Source organism: Malurus melanocephalus, unplaced genomic scaffold, assembly GCF_030028575.1.
Source record: "Malurus melanocephalus ecotype Western Australia unplaced genomic scaffold, MMel_1.1 scaffold_17, whole genome shotgun sequence".
Classification (NCBI taxonomy): Eukaryota; Metazoa; Chordata; class Aves; order Passeriformes; family Maluridae; genus Malurus; species Malurus melanocephalus.
The window spans coordinates 4,306,930-4,323,072 of NW_026623249.1; the positions used below are offsets into that span (position 1 = coordinate 4,306,930).

At 52.8% G+C, this 16,143-nt stretch overlaps 1 protein-coding gene across 1 annotated transcript; it reads right to left on the bottom strand.

Moving 5' to 3' along the window:
- Positions 1 to 3,230: 3,230 nt before the first annotated feature.
- Positions 3,231 to 6,019, bottom strand: LOC130585973 (uncharacterized). Its single transcript, XM_057386672.1, has 3 exons — positions 5,875 to 6,019; positions 5,252 to 5,413; positions 3,231 to 3,707 (listed from the first exon to the last, which is right to left on the bottom strand). Exons 1-3 carry the CDS (start codon positions 6,017 to 6,019, stop codon positions 3,394 to 3,396), a joined length of 621 nt encoding a protein of 206 aa, XP_057242655.1. The 3' UTR covers positions 3,231 to 3,393.
- Positions 6,020 to 16,143: the final 10,124 nt, after the last annotated feature.

Sequence of the window (16,143 nt, forward strand, 5' to 3'; positions counted from 1 at the left end):
CTGAACTGGTGGGTGAACCAGTAATGAGAGTGGAGAGGAGAAAGTGAGGGAGCAAAGCTGAGGACTTTGGAGTCTGGGGACCCTGTGGGATTGAGAAGGGTTTGGCAGACTTGACTGGCGGCTGCAGAAGACCCTTAGCCAGGTGTCCCCTCTCCTCACACCGCCACACACTGTTGGCCAGCTGGCTCCTATCTCTAGAACCATGGATGAAAACAAACCCACATCCCATTAGGGATCCCAAGGCTTCTTTCCTTTTTTGCCAGCATGGTTGCTGAGACTTGCAGGAGTTCAAATATGCTCATGACCTCCACCAAAACACGGTTAGTGGAGTTGAAATGTCTAGGGAAATGCTGAGGTGATTTGGCAGTGAGGGAGGGGTTTAGCCTCAACTGCTTTTTCTTGCCCAGGGGTTTCCTCAGACTTTCCCCTGTCTCTCTCTGAAACCCTGTGCCCCTGCAGCCAGCTGAGTCCCAGCTTCACCAGCCTTTCTAGGCAGTTGTGCAGGCAGTGGGGTGGGTGTCAGTCTGRGGAGGAAGTATAGCTCCTGCCTCACAGGGGGAAGTGAGAAATTGCTGAGGAAAGTCGAAGACAGGCACMCTCCCCACCCCCAACAAAAAACAAACAAAAAACCCAAACCCACCAACTTTCCCCAGTCCTTGTGCTAATGGCCAGCTCCTGGCATGGCCATGGGGAGATGCAGGTGGCCAGGGTGCAGGTGGCCATGTATAGGGAATGTGCTATAAAAGCCACGGTCAGGGCTTTTTTTCAAAGCCCTGCTGTACCCCAAGGACCATCATGCTGGAGACCCCTAAAGCCAGGAAAATGGGGACCCCATTCAGACCTCTGAGCATGTGCTGACAATGGGTTCACTTTATTCTTTAATTTTTACAACCATATTTTTTGTCTCTATTCCCTTGGCTTCCCATGCAAACAAGAGGGACAACCCTTTGTCCTGTACATCAGGGAAGTGCACAGTGAAGGTTACAAATCTCTCCTAGGCAGATTGGGTAGAAGGGGAGCACTGCCCCAACACAGCAGGAGTCGGGCAGACACGATGTGGGGAGGACACTCCACATGTCACAACAGAGAGGGGATCCAAGGGGCACTCACTGGTTCACAAATACAGTATGGATCAAGTTGCCACTCTGCAAATGCTGGTGGAATCCCATATAGGGAGATGCCTGGCTTAAGCTCCAGCTGAAATGAGAGCAGAAGTCCTTACCTGAGCAGAAAGAGGGGCTTTTCCAATAGGATTTGTATGGGTGTTTCTTTTTCAAATTTCCAGATCATTTGGGATGGGCAGCGCATCGACAGGGCTGGGCTGCCACTGTCACTGGGTGAGAAGTGGAGGAGGCTTCTGACAGTTCTGCTTCATTTCCCTCTCAGCCCCATCTCCCATGAAACAGGTTGCTCTGTCTCCCACAAGCAGTCCTTCTTCTAGTGACAAAACATCCCCCAAGCTGGCTTCGGTTCGTTTCCCCACTCCAGGTGCACAAACGTCGTTTGAAGTTACTTCACAGGTTTGGGTGAGGAGCATGAGGATGACAGGTCTGATTYATGCCATGGGAATACCCCTTCTGCAAAGGGCAGCAGGGCTGTTGTGGGTCACTGGGACCCCAGCCCTCAAACCTCCACAGTTTCTGTCACAGGTGTATGGAGCCCCAGGAGACAGTCCCTGAGCACATGGCCCATCTCTTCCACCATCCTCAGCCCCAAGCCTGAGATGGAACCCATCCCATCCTAGATCATGGAGCTTCAGCCAGATGAGGGTTCACCTCTACCAGTGTGTTAAGGTCTGGGAGAGGAGTTGTGGTGATGAATTTTGGCCTTGGCACATGTGGCAGTGCCTGTGGTTGCCTTTATGGGAYAGATGCCATGAGTCTGGCTCCAGTGGCACAGACAGAGGATGAGAGGTGGTCCCCCTTCAAGGACAGAGTAGCATCTGTCCTGCAGCCCCAGAGAGAACTCAGGCTTGGGCGGGGATTCGCTTTCCCATTATCGGAGGGACATCCCCTCAACACAGWCCCTCCAGGTGACTCTACTGGGAACTATGGCACTCAGTGGCCCATTAATGCCTGATGTCAGTGCTCCCATACCTTTGTTGGCCAGCTCTGTTCAGTGTCCAAAGMCTCCTGGGGGAAGAAGCCACCTCAGCTAAGGAAAGGCAACCCCAGAGATGGTGCTTCATGTAAATAACTCCCCAAAAGCACTTCTAATTGACTAATCACTTTCTCCAGGAACTTCTGACCCAACCCAGAGTCTCTGTTCAGCCAAGGGGGATCTGCTGCTGTAATTACTCAGAATCAGCAATCCCACACTAACGAGTTCATTTCCCAGAGCCCTTCCTGCACAGTAAAGCCACTTACAGGCAGGCGAAGAAACCCATCTATGGGCAAATGCCTGGGATCAGCAACGCCGGCCAGCTCTGGCACCCAGGCAAAGCCTTGAGGACACTCACATAAATTAAGTCATCCTGCCTACGCTTGCATCACTCCCTGACTGGTTTTGTGCAGTGTGGAAACATCCATCCTAAGTGACACGCGGTATTTCTGCAGCAACAGTGAGCTGAAGTGATGGTTGTCTGGGGCTGTAATGACGAGTTCAGGCAGCTGCTCTAGACTAGCTGTCTCCCTTGCCTGCACCTGGTCCTCCCTAACTTCAGGGATTCTAGGTCAAAGCAAGGAAAGACTTTTCCCCTCTTCACTGCTTGGGAAGAGAACTTTTTTCCTGTCCCCAGGGTACCCTGCTGTGGAGGGGGTTCCCGTGAGTGCCAGTGGATGCCTGCCACTGTGTGAGAGAGTCCAGAGGGAAGAGACCTGAGTGTCACAGAGTGCAGAAGATGCGGCACTGTAAATGGAGTAGATATTGGRTGTGCCGTGCTCCATATGGCCTCCAGTCTCCCTTTATTGAGGTCAGCAGCAAAAATTGAGCAACTTCAGTGGGGGATTTGGTCCTAAAGCAACTCCCTGCTTCCTTTCCCATCTTCCTTTTCTCTGCTGTTTCTGCTGTTGCAGCCCCATSTTCTCAGGAATTGCCCATCCAGCAAGAGACCTGTCCAGACACAATCTCTGCCTTGCAAATGGCACATCAGTCCCTGCCACACTCCATCCTTACCAGCCGTGTCTCCTCTGCCTCCTCCCAATAGTTCAGCTATGGCAGRTGTCAACAGTTCATTGTAAGTCAGTGTGATCCACTTTGGCTTCCTCCAGCATTTACAAGTGTAACCTGAGACTCAGCACAAAAAAGACAATTATCTTAAAAAGCTGATCTTACTAAAGGCAAAACCTGGTTCTCAGAGAGCTCATACCCGTGGAAGGCTTTGCTCATCCTGGGCACAGGCTGCCAGTGTCCACAGGGATCAGCCAGAACACTCCAGCCCCATTCCCCTTGCCCTCAGACTCTCTCCTCTCTGGCACAGTTCTGGGTGGTTTTGGTGGTGACCAGTGCTGTGGCCCCCAGCTCAGTGGCGGGCAGCGGGAAGCTGTGGTTGCATTCCTCATGCCGGGAGTACACAGTGGAGAGCAGAACGACGTTGCCATCAGCACTGCCCTGGCAGCATGGCCTCTGCTTTGCCCTGGATTTCCTGGGTGGCTCTGACATCTTCAGGCTCCCATCAAGATGCAGGCATGGGGCTGGGTTCAGGGCACCATCTCCCTCTGGCACGGCAGGGTCCTGGCTGGGCAGGGAGCTGGCAGCATCTATGTTTTCTGGGAAGGGACAAGAAAAGGGGGTTACTGGGCCCACAAAGTGGCACCTCCAGGCAGGTGCCAGGGAGAGGGTCCTGTCCCTAGGCGGGAAGATGGAGCTGGAATAGGAGGAGTCTGCAAGGTCTCCACCACACCTCTCCTGCTGCAGAATTGCTCCTGCTTACAACTGATGGGGTTTTCCCCCTGCTGAAGGACAATGGAGAAAGGCTGAAACTTGCACTTCCACTTTAAGTCCTCTTGCTAAACCCTGCCGGCAGCAGAACAGCCCAGCCCATGGCGGCCTGCCCTCCCCGACTGCCTCCCACTTAAAAATAGACTTGTTTACACACTTCGAATACAGGCGTGTGCCTCCAGCCCCAAGCCTCCTGCCACTTTCCACACATCCAGTGCTGCAGCAGTGGGCTTGCTATGGTGTAGCCTTGGGGAGCGAGGGGGATGGGGACCAAGGCATGCAACAGGAGACTGAGTAGTGCCTCCTACACTCTCCATAATGGCCAGATCACCCTCACCATGGGATTTCTCCCTTCTCTTTCGCTGTTGGTATTTTTCCTCAGCATGTGCGTCATGGGCTCTCGCAGCGCAGAAAGGCCTCGGGTAATGACCCCCMGGTCTGTCAGGGCACAAGGACCAGCTGTCCCGCTGTGAACACCCACCTGGGTGATGGGGCAGTGGTGGGTGCCAGCATCCCCGTGAGGCAGCCCCTCTTGGGGTCCCAGGGAGCCATACCCCCTCTTCCTGGGAAAGGGGAGGAGTGAAGCCAGGCAAGACCGCTTCTGAGAAGATTGTTCAAGGTTGAGTCAGTGCCAGTGCAGGGGTCCCCGAGGAAGGAAAAAGCCTCCCCAACAAAATGAGCCATCATGAAGCACTGCAGCCTTACTCTCCTGGAAGTACCCTGCCAGAAGAGGCTCAGCCCCATGCCTGGAACCCCAGACCTAATTCTGATGCACCAGATAACTCTGTGTAGTGCTGCAGTGTACTGTCAATGGGGCTGTCCCTGACACCCCAGGGGGGTCTTCGGGGTGCATGTTGGAGGATGCTGGGCATCCAAACACGAGAAGCAAGCTGGGCAGTCCACACAGTACCCCCATTGCAGCTTCATGGGGAGAGGCTGGTTCTGGAAGCATACCTGGCTGTCCACCASTGCCCCCACAACCCTCATTCCATAGCCCTCTGGCTACTGGGGGAGAGGGCTCTCACCAGTGAGCTCACAGAGCTACTTACTAGTGTTCCATAGGTGTCCCCTGTGGAGAGGGGATGGTGCCAGTACATGCTTTTAGCAGACAAAGGCACTGGGAGACCTAGCAAAAGGGAAGGATGGCTCAGTAGGGTCRTGCTGGCAGTCAGGTACAGGCATAGGTTCCCAAGGAATGCAGGACACTGCCACTGAGGTGGTGATTCAGATGCCCCAAAAAGCCTTTGAAGCCAATGTAGAGGTGGAGGAGCTAGCCTGGACAGGGATGTGCCTCAGGGGAGCCAGCAGTAAACGATCCCATATACCCCAGAGCTCTCAGGGTGTTGTGAGAGGGAAAGGAAGAGTCCCCTACCTTTGTCTTTTTCATCCGCTACCTTCTCCTTTCTCCTCCTCTTTCCCACCTTGCAGGCTAGGAAGGCACAGAGGACAGCCAGAACCAGGATGATCCCCACTACCACTGGGACCCCGAAGATCAGGAAGGTGCTGGTCACATTGGGTGCCAGGGTAGGCTCTGCTGTGGGGCGAGATACCGGTAGTGTCAGGAGGGGGAGAGCTGAAGCTGGGAAGGAGGGCAGCAGCACCTGGATAGCTGGCCTGAGGGCTGTGGTGGCAGAGAGGTGTGGCACTTAACTGCTACCCACCCACGACCAGCAATGAAGCGTCCCCCTGCTTGATGAGACCCTTATCCTGCTCCCTGTCATGCCTGGGTGGCAGGAGGTGAGAGCTGTTCTTCCCACAGTCACCCCTGGGGCAGGTTGTGAGCCTCACCCTGGGGAGCATCATCCAACTTCTCCCTACACCATGTTCCTCTCACTGAACTGGCCATCCTCTTCCCCTCTGCTTTAGGTGAAGGCAGTGCTTCATCCTCCATTGCCAGCCACTTCCACAGGAGAAGGTGCCTTCCACCCCAGCYTTCTTGACCCACCACCACCCAGCCCTGGGGAGCTCAGACCGCAGCTGCCCTTGTCCCCTTACTTGTGTTGTCCTTGAATAGGTCGGAGCACTTGATGCACGACTTGGTGAGGGTGTCGAAGCACTCGAAGGGGAGGCAGGAAGGGGCAATGGCAGCTTTTCCTGACGAGGACATGGCAGASTGGGAGTCAGAGCCCAGCTCTTGCATGGCGTGGCAGTGACAGGGCCGCCCGAGTGTGAAATCGCAGCGCCCCAGGCCCCGTGGCAGAGGGAGATACAGTCTGTCAAGCTGCGTCTTCTCCCTTGGGGCTCACAATCGCTGTGCTCGGCCTGGGGCGGATCTTCACTGGGGAGGAGGAGAGCAATCGACCAAGCCCTACCCCTGCCTGCCTGTGCAATGTGCCYTCAAACTACCCCCCTCCTCCAAAATCTGCTTCTGAAATCCCCGCGTGTGCCTCAGCCACGCAGCACCTCGTACCCAGCGGCATTGTGTCCCAGCCTGACCCCCTCAATCCTCACTCCTCCCCTGCCCACCTGCATGTTGCCCCCAGCCCAGGGGTGTCCCCCAGCCTGCACCTTCCCTTGCTTGTAGTGAAAAGCCCCTCAGCCTCCTCCAGTGTCTACAGGAGGCTTTCCTGTGCACAGATCTTTTTGCAAGACTCCATCCCAGGGCCACRGATGTGGCTTGGATTGAAAATGAAGAAAAGCACCAGAGGAGAAAAGAATGAAAGGGGACTGATGTTTCCCTTTTAAAAGCTCCCACAGCCCCCAGGACATATCCTGCCAGTGACTGYTCTGAGGGCATGCCAACTGTATGTTCTCCAGCCCTACTGACGGTGCMTTCCATCACCTTGCTCTCTTCATCCTCTTTATCACAGACCTAGACCAATGGCTCCTCAGCACCATGTCTCATTCTCCAGGGCTCAGATCTGGTTCTGCTCAGTAAATGCCCAGGGCATGGGCAAAGCAGGTCACACCRAGCAAGCCTGGTCCCCAAACCATTGGAAGGGACTAAAAAAACTGTTACCGGTCTTAGGTGTTCCTGATCAGGGGCAAGAGAAATGTTCCAYCATCAGTACCCACATGTTAAAGCTCAATGCTTGAGATCTGAAGAGATGGACTTCAGTGCTGTAGGTGGATCTCTTCCATTCCTACTGAACAAAAGTCACATCCTCTATTTTGTCACTCCACAGGAAAGAAAGGGACCAGCCACAGTTGTTGGCTGGCTCTCAGCTGAGGGAAGCAACATCAGTGACCTGCCTTAGCCAGGAGACCCCTAATTTTTTACTGCTAGAGTCACGTCCTTCCAGCAGCTACAGCATCTGGACTCTTTCCAGCGAGGCCTCTGCTGCCCACTGTCCTGGACCAAGGCTGGGAGGAGACGAGGAAAAAATCCAAAGGGTGCTCTGGCTCAAGGTGACCAGGCACCCCCACTGTGCAACTGAGATCCTCTGAGACAGGAATGAGGACTTGGTCCCTGAATGTGCCTGCTCCTCTCCAGTGACTGCTGGGCAAGCTGAGCCCACAGCCTCCACATCCCACCCCCTGAAGCCCCAAGGGGGATGCAGTCACCAGCTCCCCAAGCTAGATCTCAGCCTAAGTGTAATTCTTGAGTACCCCATGCCCTGCAGGCCAGGAACTGTCCTACAGCATATCTCCCCCCTTGCCAGTTGCATTCCCAGAGGAATTTGTATCATAGCAGTCCCAAAGCAGCCCCAACACAGTCTCAGCCCTCCCCTTGGGCACTGTGGGGCTCCAGACAAGCCAAAGTCCTAATCAAAAACTGGTCACTGCCCACCAGTTCCATACCTGCCRTGATTTCATTTTCCCTTGCAGCCAGTGTGCTCAGATGCTTGCTCCCTCACTCCTGTGCCACTCCTGGCTGCCAGAGGGCTGTGGGCTGCACTGAGGAGCTGCGAAGCCTGGCCATCATTCTTGTGCCTGTGGCTCAGTAATTCCCACTCCATCTTAGTCAAAACTTCCCAGCTGAGCGGGGGCACACCAAGCACTTCCCTCTCTAGCACAGCCCTGAGCCACAAATGGCACAGCCARCCCAGCACCCTCTGCCTGGATACTGCCCCTACTCATACCTGCCAGGGGAACTGGCTCAAACAACAGGACATCTCTCCACATCCCACTTWAGCTGATCTTCTGCCTCTTGCACACCACAAGTGAGGACCAGGGCTTGGGTGCAGGCATGGGATTTGGAGGGACAGGTGTCCAGCAGAAGGGCACCAGGAGCAGCTCCAGGGGATGGAAAGCTGTGATTCCGTGCCATGACCCACAGCATAGAGATAAATAAAAGCCAAGGCTTGCTCCAATCCACATGTGAGCACCACAGTGGAGAGGAGCCAGCCCTGGCAAAGAGGGGGCACCTGGAATCCTCACTATCCCCAGTAGGCAGCTTTCAGAAGTGTGAGGGTAGGGTCTAGGGCCCAGAAAATACCTTGTCTTGTGGGCTGGTCGGGCTGAAGACATGCATGTAGGCAAAGGACCACCACAAAACATTGAGTTCTCTGTCAGGATACCTGCTCCACACACTTTGCTGTTCCTCTTGCYCTGGGATATTTCTATCTGCTAGTCTCCTTTTCCAAAGGCTCCTCCATCATTCCCATTTTCCTCTCCTCTCAAATGCCCCCACTGTACTTCCCCCATATGGATCATCTCTCAGTGATCCCCAGCCCCTATTTCTGTGGGTCCCACCATAGGACTGTCATCCTGCCCCTCTACCTCCTGTCTCTCCTCCCTGCTTGGCAAAAAGTGTGGGGTGGGAAATGGCTCCCGGATTCTGCTCKACCACGCTTACAGATTAAGTCTGTAAGCCCTCCAGTAAAATATGCACACTTGGGAAAGCCCAAACCGAGTAATCCACACATTCCTTTCAACATGGAGGGCGAGATTTATATTAAAGCTCAGGAGCTGACAGCTCCCATCTCAGTACACGGAAAGAAAACTTGAAGTTTCAAATGCATAGTGGGAAGCCCAGTGATGRCAGCCATCCTGCCCTCCTGTGAATAAGGTGCTCCCCGGTCCTGTTACAGGGAAGGATGTTGCGGCCTCCTTGCTGCCATTGACCTTACCCTATTCCCCCCCAATTTTCTCAGCCCTCTTTATCATGCTCTACAGGTCCTCCATGCCCTCTTCCCAGCTTGTCTGCCTCCTCCTGGGCCAAGATGATATGCTTGAATTTACACATGATAATGCTTATTCAAGGAGAAAACCAGCACTGACTACCTCAACAGCACTCAACACGTGGGTCTGCTCATGAGCAAAGCCCCAGGCTCTGGGCATCAGCTATCTYCCTTTTTGTCTCCCCCATCTTTGCCTCCCTTACCCTTCATAACTGTGGCTGATMGTTTTTGGAATAGTAGAAGTTAAAGCTTGGTGAGTAGTTTGAGCTGTTTGCATCTCAGAGCTGAATACGCTTGATAATCGCACAAATGCATAATTAAAGAGCAGAAAAAATGACTCACTGGATAAGGAAATGTGCTTTTCTTATCTCCTCTGCAGAGAAATGAAAGCCCCAGGAGCCTGGGTCTCTGGCTAACTGAGTCCTTTTATTAAACAAATAAACCAGAAAAGATATAAAATGAGAGATTTAAGAATTATGTCTTCATCCCAGAGTCAGACAGCTCGATTTCCAGTGCCATTTGCTCCCATCCCACACCTGGAGGGCTGGCTTTGGCTGAGGTCAGCTCGGATCGGCTGAGATCGCTGTGGTGGACATGGCAGTATGGGTGTTCCGGGAGCGTGGAGGGATGGCAGTGTCCTGCAAGGGCTCGTGCACACATGAGTGACTGGAYTCATGTGAGCACTTCCTCTGCTATCAGGGGTAGGTGAAGTGACTGATGCACGCACAAGCAAAACCACATGTAGCAGAAAATATCCCCCGAAAGTTCACCTTGTGCTTGTGCACACCGGAAACCCAAAGGCTTGTCTGTCAGAGAAGCTGTGAGGTGTTTACTKAGCAGACCCAGTTACCCCAGGACAAACCTCTGACAGGATGCACCCAATGCCTTGGGAACATCTCGGCACAGCCTGACCTCTGTCCTGCATTCAGATGGTGCTACTAGAATAGTTTGGCTGCAGCCAACTCCCAAAGCCCATCTGGCACCTCGTCCCAGAACCCCTTCCCAACACACCTGCACTGGCTGGTGAAAAACATCCCTTCCCAAAAAGTCTCACTATGGCTCTTAGGAGCAGGTTTCTCAGGGCTGCAGCATGAACATCCTCTTCAGAATCCACTGGTATCCTTCTTAAAGCCGCGTGGGCTTAGGGAAAAAAATCTGGGAAGATTATTGGAATAATATGGGAGAACAAAGGTCCCAAAGGATTCACAGTCACYCCAAATCCCAGATCCTTCCGTAGGGGCTCTGCTTCCTCATCAAGGTTTGTGACACTGCTCAGCAGTGCCCCACCCTGCTGAGTTTAATTTGTCTCTCTGCTCCTTGTTTACATGTCTCTGGAGCTGCGCTTGTCCACGAGGCTAAAGCAAAATGGGCAGATGTCCTTGGCTCCCTCTGCAAGGGGCCTTGGACCCCTGCAGGGATAAAGCTGAACACCCAAATTAAGCTTCGCAGTTAAAGAGCCYGGTGGAGTTACAGAGCAGTGGGTCAGCGCTTCCTGGGCTCAAACTCCCTCTGCCCATTCCCTCTCTCTGATCCATAGAGTCTAAGAGAGACACAGCAACACAGGGGACATGGGAAAAACCTCCCTTTCCTGATCCAGCCAGCYCTGGAGGAGCTGAGTCCTTGATCTCCCCTGCCGGGGGTGGTGGGGAAGAGTGAGGGATATTTCCAGCCAGCATGCTGGCTGCACTTGGTGCTCTGCAGTGTCGGGGGGACTCAGCAATGCTTGGGTTGCCCCAGCTCTTGCAAGCGCCTCCCCATCATGAGCAACACAGTGTTAGCTAAGCCTGGCTCTTCTGCCTGGATATTAACAGTACACAAACTCCCTGCCCACTCTGCCTGTGGCAGGGATGCTGCCCCCACCCCCATCCTGAGGAGAAGTGGGAGCTTGTCCTGTCCCGCTTGGGCAACTGGGGTGGGGGGAGGGCAGGGGGCAAGTGCCCCCCAAGTTTTACCCCAATAGTTCTGTGGCTATTCATACGGAGTGTTCACATGCTGAAGTGACAAGGCCAGGTAGCACCTCCAGCATCAAAACCAAAACCAGTGGCTGAGGGTGATGTGCTGCCTCAAGAAAAGCTCTGAACATGTAGGTTCTGTCAGATCAGGCTTCCCTTATGCTGGAGCAGAAATCTCCCCAGTACTCACAGGGGAAGCCCCATCAACACACTCTGAAGTCATGAATCTCCAGCAGACAACTCCAGATGCAAAAATCAAAGCCACGCTTGCCCCAGTACCTCTACAACATTCTTTGGCTTCCCATGTACCTTTAGATACTGGTCTGGTGTAAAAAGGCCAGAGTGATTTTACTTTTACAGGCTTGAGTGCAGAATAATGTTATGAATTTCCATGAGTTGGAATTCATTTGCATAAGGATGCAATGTTAGGAGAGAGCTGACAGGTGGATTTTGCCTGTGCCCCTCCTCTCCTGGCTGGCATCTGGGCACAATGCCTTGGCCATCCTGCCAAAACCCAGAGAAGAAACAAAGGTGCAACACAGAGCAGGGAAGGAGACAAACGGGAGGGTGAAGAGCTGCTGCAGCCCCAGGAGGAGGAGGAGGTGGACAGTAACTGCCAGCAGCTTTGTGCCACATTCACAACCCCTGCAGGTGAACTCCAAGGAACCTGTGTGCTATGTCAATTGATGCCCTTTCAAGGGGACAGCCCTCCCCACAGCTCACAAGGGTTCCCTCTRTAACAGCCTCATTGACTTCTGAGCCTTTAGGGCCTCAAAGACTCTAGCTGGAAGGATGAGTTGCTTTGACACAGGCTGTCACAGGAAGGGAGATGCTGTGGGAAGTGAACAGTTCTGCCAAGGCAGGCGGATACAATCCYCCCTCCCAAGATCCCCTCCCCATTTCCTATCTCAGTCTGAGCACCTATACGGGAGGTGTTGCCCTTCGCCACAGTCCGCAGGGAAGGCTGCCTGTCCATCCCCATGGCAGATCTGGCCAGCACAGCTCCCTTTCCCTTCCATGCTGCACCCCAGCACTGCAGAGGGCTGGACCACCAAGGACACAAGCAGGCTTCCAAGGGGCTGTGCAGAAATGTAGCATCTCACATCACCCAACTTAAAAATGCACATTAGAGGCTGAGGGCAGGAACAGCTTTATACCCCCTAATAATCTTGTCTCTAAGCTAGATAACTAGGACTGTAAATCCCTGGTGATAATCACAGCCACCATGCCTGCAAGCTCTCCCCCAGACCATTCATCTGGTTTGATGATGCTTTAAAGAGACATCTAATGAGGATAATCTGATTCAAATCCCCTCCCGCTTTTGGGCAGCAGAGGAATTCAGGCCCCCTCAAACTCCTTCTTCCTCCATGACTGTCTTTATTTCCCCTTCTTATATGAATCACTGTGGGGTTTCCTTTGCTTTTTGCATTACTATTTTAAATCTTTGATATGACCACTGCAATCAAGATTCAGTCCCTTTAGAACCTAATTAACATGAAATCAGACTCACTTTTACTCATAGCCTCATAATAGGATGCTGGCCGCTGCTCCAGCTCTCACTTCGGGTGCAGGGAACATTGCAGCCTGCTTAAAAAATTCCCTCTTTACCTGATTCAATCAGAACCACTTACAGGAGATCCACACACACATCTCAAGCTTGGCAAGAGAGTCAAGCTTTGGGAAGTGGGGAAGATCTCAATCACACTCAGCTTGCAGCGCAGAGCAGATGGCAAACATTCCAACTATATAATTTATAGGACACCATCACTATGTATTAGTCCCATGCAGTGGCTGAGCTCAGCCAAACCACAGCTCATGCACATTTCAGGGGGGACTCACATAGGTGATGCTCTACATGCAGCCTGGGTAAGACCCTGGTTTTGAAGAAAGTACACGTTTCATGTTTCCTCTCCTTCATAACACAGAGCAGAAGATGCAATGCAGCAGCCYTTGTCCCAGAGGGATTTCCTCTTCCCTCCTGGATCGGGCAAACACTTCCCAGCCTGCAAACTTGTGTTTGGACTAGGTTTGTATTACACAACAGCCAAGCCAACTCCCCCTCCCTTCTCTGCAAGCAGCTCACACAGCAGCATGAYGGATGCCAGGGCAGCCCAAGGCCAGGTGTCGGGGTTTGTTTGCACTTCTTCAGGGCTGCCATGGCACACTAGCACAGCCTGGCATGCAGCATGCTGGGGGTTACAGTGCCCAAGAGGGTCATGCAACACCAGCACAGCTCAATTTCAACAGAGTCTAAGCATCCCTGCTCCTCCTCCCACCCAGACACATACACAGGGTGCAATGAAGGACCTGTAGGTCAGGAGGGAGAATTGCTCAGGATGGCCAAATTGGGTTATAATGAAGAAAAAAGGTAAAAAGGGAACATCAGGTAGTAAATCCACTCCCTCCAGAGCAAGGTGATGGCAGCTCCAGCCTTGTCTCTAAGGTTGCAGTTTTCAATCCCCTGCGTAGCTATAGAGTTCTGGAGACAAATGAGCAAGTTTGAGCCTTTACAGGTACCTGGTGTGCAGGCACAGAGCAACATTGTGCTATCCCAGGGCTTCCCTAGCTCCAGTGCCTTTGGTCGTCTGCTGTAAAGCACAACAGCACAAGGCACTGAGTCACCCCTCAGTCCCACAGGGGAATGAGGATTAATTAGTTGATTCTGGCACGTTACTTTAAAGAGAGATGCTCCGTTGTCACACGAGCCACAGGCTGTTACTGAGCTTAGGCAAATGCAGCCCTGGCTGCATGTCTGTAATCTCTGGAAGAGTGAGAAAAAGAAACATAGCGGGGCGGCRGGGGAAATTGAATATTCACATTGGGGCGATGCCAATGCTTCTGTCAAAACTAGGACAGTGGCCAGCACAGAGGTTCAGGAGAGCTTCCAGCTGACCAGTGCAGACAGTGATAGAGCCTCAAGGACTGCCAGCCCTCAACAAACATGCAAGGTGTYTCAACAATCCAAGCACAGGGCAGGAGCAAGGCAGGCCGAGTCACAGCGTGGCACTGTCACCCTGTTACTGCAGAGTGAGCACACAGCTAGAGCTTTCACGGGAAGATTGAAAAGCAATACTCCATAGTGATAGAAAATGGGAAAAGCCTCCTTGGCTTGTTTAATGCTAGCTGGGTTTTTTAGGTTTTTTCAGCATGCCTGAGCACAGGGGTTTCAGCTGGCCCTGGCACAGCTCTTTGCAGCGCTGAGAGTGTGTCGGGATCCAGAGGCTCGAGCAGACCCTCCACACCGTAGTTCCCAACGGGAGGTGTTCTCTCTCGTTGTTTTTGTCCTTGCCCCGCCTCGGTGCTCCTTCCCGTGACGAGCAGAGCCCACGGGGCTCTCGCACCCAGCCCGCAGCTGCACCTGGGCCGGCRGCGAGGAGGCAGCCTGCACGTATGTAAAACACGGGCTCTCGTTCACACTCCGCTACTTCCCTCGGCAAAGGAGACAGTGGGGCGGGGCACACGGGCACGGTGCCTTTCCTGGCTCCTCTCAAAATGCCCCAGCGCACGGTAAGCTCCGACGGGATGTGGGATATGACATCGCGGCACGTGTCAGCTCTTGCTGAAGGAGCCTTTGGCAAAGGAAACGTGGCCCAGCATGGGCCGAGAGCCCATGCTACTCAGCTGCCAAGGAGTCTGAGCAAGTCACATCACTTCAGAGTCCCCCGTSCCTGACCTCTCTCTGGTCAGGCACCAGTTCTTCACAGCCAAGAGAGCCCCTCCTGCACAGAGCTGACCCGAGGGGATGCCTTCCTGCCTGGTATCACCGTGCTGTATTAATATTTAACAGGGAGGAAGAGATCCAGAGACTTTGATTTCCCCGCYGGCCAATTCAAGGATAATTGAACTGTGCAGGGAATTTTAGCATTTCAGAGGGTGGTTTCATTCCAGTTCACACCAAAACCCAACCATGCTGCAATGCCTTATAAGGATTGCGGCCCAGTTTCAGGCAGCCTCCCTGCAGCAGTCAGGCTTGTAAGCAGCACAAAACACAGCTGATCTCAGGAGGTGCCAAGCGAGAGGTCCCACCAAACCCTCCCCCACAGAACTTAAACTCTGCTAAAAAGGAGAAAATGGTTTCCTCTGAATGTTTCYGCTCAATTCCAGATTTTTGACCTCAAAGTAATATCAATTTGCCTTCATCACACCCCCTCAGTGAAGGCAGCTCCTGCTGTAGAGGCAGAGCAAGTGAGGCACAGCAAATTTTCACACACGTGCCCAGGGTCATGCAAAAAATCAGCCACRGAGGTGAAACGAATCCAGTGTTGCTGACTCCTGCCTCTGGGCTGTGCCAACTATTGCTTTCTCTTSCGTATAAATCACTTTTCCCCACCAGTGAAGGACAGCTGGCCACTGAATGGAAAGTGGCAGTTGTTCGTCTGCCCAAAGCAACATGGCACACCAGCTTAGGGTGGGAAGTGGAGAACATTCAACATGCAGAGGAGACTGCCAGGGGATGTGGGTCAGCTCAATGGAAACAGCAGCTGGAAAACAGCCAGTGCTCCTGTAAAATAAGACAAGTTAAAAAMCCCACAGGAGGAAGCCTCTCCCTTGCTTTTTGCAGCAGAGCAAAGCTGACCTCTGCCACAGCTCTGCCAGTCAGCTCCAGGCAGCAGAGCAGGAGGCCCTTCTTGTCCACCATTGCTGTGGACAGTGGTCACGAGAGCAGTCAAACAGCTCTTAAGTTTGACCACAGCTCCTAAGCGCCACTGCTGACCTAAGCCAGGCTCTCCCTTCAAACTACGGGTCTTGGCAAAGACATCCAGTTTTAACCAGTCCTATTAGAGGTGGCATTGAATCGAAATGTCTACCACCAATTTCAAGGTTTGGAAGGGACAGATAAATTGCCAGGGTTGGATTTATCTCTGATTTTTGTTCCCAGAACAGAGAGATCTCTTACTATGRGTGCCATATCAGTACACAGACTTTCTCTCCTGTTGGTATAGACTGAGCCTTTCATGTTTTATCATGCTTGAAAGTTGGTGTGATTTAACTGCTGGTACAGCAGAGTCAGTCTTAGAAAACCTGGCGCGGCGGAGAGCTGTAATCCCACCAGGTAACGGCAACCAAGCTGATTTGTGCCAAAATCTCTTACAGATCACTTCTGTAAGCTGTTTGGCTAGTAGGCTGAGGATGTAAGATCTTCAAGGGACTGGATTAAAAGTAATATCCTGTGGGTCAACCTGCCATAGCAGAAGAGACCATATTAAAACCTCATTCAGTTAATCCAAAAAAAAAAAAAAAAAAAAAAA